Genomic DNA, 5,383 nt, shown 5'->3' on the forward strand with positions numbered 1-5,383 from the left:
ATGATAAAGTAGGTGATTCAAATCTGTACGAGAATTTGGGATAATCTGCTCCAAATTTAGATCACTATTGGGTTTGCGATAAGATTTAGCATTCAAAGAAATTCTTGGCTGCCTGCAGGAAGCTGCCATCGATGGATATTTTTGCCCGCTCGATAAGGAAGCTGAGTTGATAGTGAAAACGCGACTTGAGGGAGACGAGAAGTCAATGAAAGAGATGGTGAAGACAGCGCAAAGACATGCTATGATTGAGAAAGAAATTTGCTAATGTTCGAGATGCTAATTTAAAAGCAAAAACCTTCCCGATGTGGCAAAAGAAGCACATATCAAATACAAGCAAGAGGAATTATGCTATACTCGGTTAAGTTGTACACCGCCAGTGGAAAGGCCGCTTCTGCCTATTTTAAACCACCTAGCAGTTCTGTTTACAGCTCTGGATTATTTAAGATTTAGTAATATCGATAATTTCAGTAAACATGTGTCTTGGATCGCCTCGCAATGAGATGCATGTAAAACTAATAGCAACCTCGGTCTTTTGCCGTAAGTAATAATCTTGTGACAGATAATGATCCATGCCTGCTAAATTTTCCTATAGATTTTTAATTAGAAAGTGATTGAGCAATATAGGTGTGTGGAAAGTAAAGTCCTCATCTTCATGGAAATTAACTGATTAAGCACTTAGCCGTGTGGAAAATTAAGCAATGGAAATTGACTAATTAACGTGCTCTTGACTTGAAGTCTACCAAGGCACTATAGAGGTTGTAGAATATGTTATACTTTTATAAATTAAGCAGTATGTTTACAGTACATGCAACGCCACACTACTCTTTGTCCAACCATGATATCCAGCTATGCCCAAATCATCATTCTCTTTATCTTCGTATTACAAACCTCAGCACTAGCAAACAATGTTACAGATCAGCAAGCTCTGCTTTCGTTCAAGGCGGCAATAAAAGCTGATCCTTCGGGTGTGCTGAGGTCGTGGAACGATTCTGTCCACTTTTGTCAGTGGACTGGCATTACATGCAGCCACAGACATCAGAGAGTGACCGCGCTAAACCTCTACACCCTAGGCTTGGTGGGAACATTGTCTCCTCATATCGGAAACCTCTCCTTTCTCAGGAGAATTGACCTCATGGAGAACAACTTTCATGGCACAATCCCTAATGATATAGGCCGACTGTTTCGCCTTCAAGATCTTACACTGGAAGTCAATTCATTTGAAGGTGGATTTCCTAATTTGAGTCATTGTGCAGACATGAGAAACCTCAGTCTTTATGGCAACAATCTCACAGGCAAACTTCCTACTGAGTTTGCTTCTTGGCCTAAACTCTATAGGTTCGGTATGGGGAAGAACAATTTTACCGGATCAATTCCACATTCAATAGGGAATCTATCAAATCTCCGTCATCTTGATCTAGGCTATAACAATCTAGCCGGGCCTGTACCTATGGAAATTGCTCATCTCACAAACTTGCTGATTATCAGATTGGCAATAAACAGTTTGTCAGGTGTAATTCCCCTCGAATTTTACAATATTTCATCCCTTTATGTTGTTACGTTGGCCGTTAATGAGCTAGAAGGAACGTTTCCAAAAGATTTGGGGCTCACGCTTCCTAATCTGGAACGATTTTACCAGGGAGGGAACAGGTTTTCAGGTCAGCTTCCACCATCAATAGCTAATGCATCTAAGCTCATTGATTTTGAAACTGCGGAAAACAATATTACAGGGCCTATACCAAACAATTTGGGTAGCCTTTCAAATCTCCAATTACTAAGTCTGGGTTCAAATCCACTTGGAGGCAGTATGCGGCCTAATGACTGGAGCTTCCTCGATTCTTTGAGTAATTGTACCCTTCTAAGAAAATTGGGTTTAGAAAATAGTAATTTGAGGGGGGAGTTCCCGAATTCCATTGTCAATCTCTCTACCACCCTGGAGGAACTGTATCTGTCCGGAAACCAAATATACGGAAGCATACCTCGTGATATTGGAAAACTTTATAACCTGAGTAGCCTTTCATTGTTTGACAACTTCATAACAGGGACCATTCCAGAATCAATTGCAGAGCTCTCAAAGTTGGAGGGACTGGATTTGAATAAAAACAGCATTTCAGGAGTAATTCCAGCTTCCATTAGCAACATTACTCAATTAACATTTCTTGCTTTAGAAAGTAACATGCTTGAAGAAAGCATACCTCCTGAACTCTTTAACATCTCAACTCTGGAGAGATTGTCCCTTGCCAACAACAGGCTTACTGGTGTAATACCTGAGCATATTGCATTTTCTTCAATATGTGTTTACCTTAATTTGTCTCAAAATCAATTCACCGGACCCCTTACATTTAGCGTAGGGAGCTTGAAACATTTGGCCATACTGGATGTTTCAGACAACAAATTTAGTGGAGATATACCTGCTGCTCTGGGTGAATGTGTGATGTTGGAGTTGCTATATTTGGAAGGAAATCTTTTTCAAGGTAAAATTCCACCTTCTTTTAAAGCTTTGAAGAATCTTATCATTCTAGATCTCTCAAGTAATAATTTATCCGGGAATATTCCAAGATTTTTCTACGGGTTTAATCATATCCAATACCTCAATCTTTCGCATAACAAACTGGGAGGAGAAGTTCCTGGTGAAGGATGTTTTTCAAATATTAGTGCTTTTTCAGTTGCCGGAAATTTAAAGCTTTGTGGAGGTATTCAAGCACTACTTTTTCCAGTTTGTCCAGTAAACTTCTCAAAGAATGAGAAAAAAAACATTTTCCCTGAGACTGATATTACTTCTTGTTCTTGTACCTTTTGGCATCTTGTCGGCATGTCTTGCCTTAATTTGTTATAGACGTCGAAGCTCCCACAAGTTGATTGACCCCGTCTCAGATGTGAAGGAAAAACTATATCCCAAACTTTCGTACCAAGACATTCTACTAGCTACAAATGAGTTTCCCCAAATAATTTGCTTGGTGAAGGAAGATATGGTTCAGTTTACAGAGGAGTTTTCAAATCAATAGAACACATAGTTGCTGTGAAGGTACTAAACGTTGACGTGCATGGAGGATGGAGCCAACAAGAGCTTCTTGGCAGAGTGTGAAACATTGAGGAATATCCGTCATCGAAATCTTATCAAGATCATCACAGCATGCTCTAGCACTGATTTTAAGGGCAACGATTTCAAAGCACTGGTTTTTGAGTTCATGTCTAATGGAAGTTTGGATAACTGGTTGCATCCGAGCTATCAAGGAGATAACAGAAACTTGACTCTACTCGAGAGACTAAATATTTCCATTGATGTTGCACAGGGGATAGATTACTTGCATCATCACAGTCATGCAAGTATTATTCATTCTGACAAGTGATGTCAATCAAGCACAAACGAGTTCAACCGGTGGTGTACATGGAACAATCGGATATGTTCCTCCAGGTGAAATTTGCTATTAAACCTTTCGATCAATATAGTTTAGTATTATCTATAATACTGAGTTACATGAAAACTATATTTTATTTGAAGATCTTAAATTAACGGATATTAAGTACTTGGAGAATTATAATATGATGTAAAATGTTATTTGCCATATTTTTAACCCTTTAGTTGCGCAGAGTATGGAATATGTAATCAGCTATCTACAGAGGGAGATGTATATAGTTATGGTATCCTTCTACTAGAAATTTTTTCGGGGAAGCGTCCTACAGAAAGCAGCATACAAATAGACGGGGCTTGTAATCTGCAAGACTACGTGAGGGAAGCACTCCCGAAAAGAGTGATGGACGTTGCTCACCCACGGATCGGGCTGGATCAAGATGAACATGACTTGATTGTAAAGCAATCACACAGCAGGGATGCCATGCTGACATGCCTAACATCAATATTTGAAGTTGGGATATTATGTTCAGATGAGAATCCACAAAAACGCATTGACATGGGTGTTGCTCTAAAGAAGTTACTTGTGGCTAGAGACCAACTTCTGCAGCAGTGAACTGAGTGAGACTGGCAATCTCTATAGTTATATAAATAAAGGAATCTGGATCAGGGGCGGAACCAAGGGGGGCTAGCCCCGGCGCCAGCCCGGGCTGAGAAAAAAATTATAAGTATAATTTATTTATTTTTAGTTTTCTAGCCCGGGGACAAATTTAAAAATGATTATATATATAAAAAATAGCCCACTTAACATGGTGGTTTACATCGAGAAGGCCATATTTAAAAACATAGACGATGAAGTTAACCAACTAAAGTATGCATATTTACTTTTAATTTTTTTGCTGAAATTTTAATAATAGTTTAGCCCGGGGTCAAAATTAATCCTGGTTCCGCCACTGATCTGGATCCCTAGTTATATCTTTTAAATTGTGTTCGATCTGTGTGTTACTTGAGTTGGATTCTTGCTTAGTATGTAACAATTATGTTTGCTGCTTATCATATGCGAGCAGAAGTTGGTCTTTTTCAAACTCACATTTTCGCAAAGCATGCAATGATAAATACTGCTCTAAGCCACTTAAAAAGCCAAGGAAATATATGTATGTAAATCTAATTATGCATGGAAATACCTCTGATTTTTGCTTTTTCCAAAACTTCAGATTATCACTCTTATCAATTTCAGCTGGGACGTGACGCAAAAATATGAATCATGTACTAGGTGCAAAGCCTTAAACAATTAAAACTAGATGTTTAGATTTCTAATCCGTTTTGGAGACATAAGAACTGTGGGAAATTTGTACTCTGTTGGTGGAACTAAGGATTGGTGATGGTCCTGTTTGTACTTGTTTTGTTTCATGGGGTATGGCGTTTGGCACATTGGGGGAATCGACGATGGCTTAAATTTGAAGTTAAATCTTCATAAAAAGAATTAAAAATAGTCATTAAATCATATTTTACATACACATTAAATTAAGAGTATCAAATATCATGACGATTGACGCGTGATTGATAGCTGGTGTTAACAAAACAATACACACAACATTTCTTTACTCTGCTTTTTTCTCACACACCCAAAAACCCAATGGATAATAGTGTGTTTCTTCCCCCATTATAGGTGTCCTGACTCTGACTTTGGCAACACTGAACATCAAAGCCTGTATTTTTAGACTGTCCAATCTTAAAACTTTAAAACCTGTTCACCAACCTCTCCAGCAATCTTTCAGGTTTTTGAGATTATTTTCTGCCTTTGAAGGCTCAGCCCGCTCAGGTCTATCTTTAAATGTTGCTTTGATGTAAATTGTAGTGCCGAAAATGAATAGAGTCGAATCAAGTATTGTTTGAGCCGAGTCAAATTTAACTTTTTTGTACAACAAGTCGAGCTTATGCTTATGTGAATGAAAATTGTTGTTCAAGACCGGCTTGTTAATAAACTAACCAAACACGAGTTTACTCCCAAGCAATTCGAGTTTAGACAAATTT

General features: G+C 38.3%; 1 protein-coding gene across 1 annotated transcript; it reads left to right on the plus strand.

Moving 5' to 3' along the window:
• The first annotated feature begins 794 nt into the window (after positions 1-794).
• LOC108212143 (putative receptor-like protein kinase At3g47110) lies at positions 795-4,403 on the plus strand. Its single transcript, XM_017383878.2, has 2 exons — positions 795-3,412; positions 3,589-4,403. The coding sequence occupies exon 1, from the start codon at positions 806-808 to the stop codon at positions 2,831-2,833; it is 2,028 nt and encodes a 675-aa protein (XP_017239367.2). The 5' UTR covers positions 795-805; the 3' UTR covers positions 2,834-3,412; positions 3,589-4,403.
• The last annotated feature ends 980 nt before the right edge of the window (positions 4,404-5,383 follow it).

Source organism: Daucus carota, chromosome 1, assembly GCF_001625215.2.
Source record: "Daucus carota subsp. sativus chromosome 1, DH1 v3.0, whole genome shotgun sequence".
Lineage (NCBI taxonomy): Eukaryota > Viridiplantae > Streptophyta > Magnoliopsida > Apiales > Apiaceae > Daucus > Daucus carota.

What these genes read in the sequence shown, in the direction of transcription:
- LOC108212143 (XM_017383878.2), top strand. Translation starts at nt 806, where the DNA reads ATGCAACGCCACACTACTCTTTGTCCAACCATGATATCCAGCTATGCC.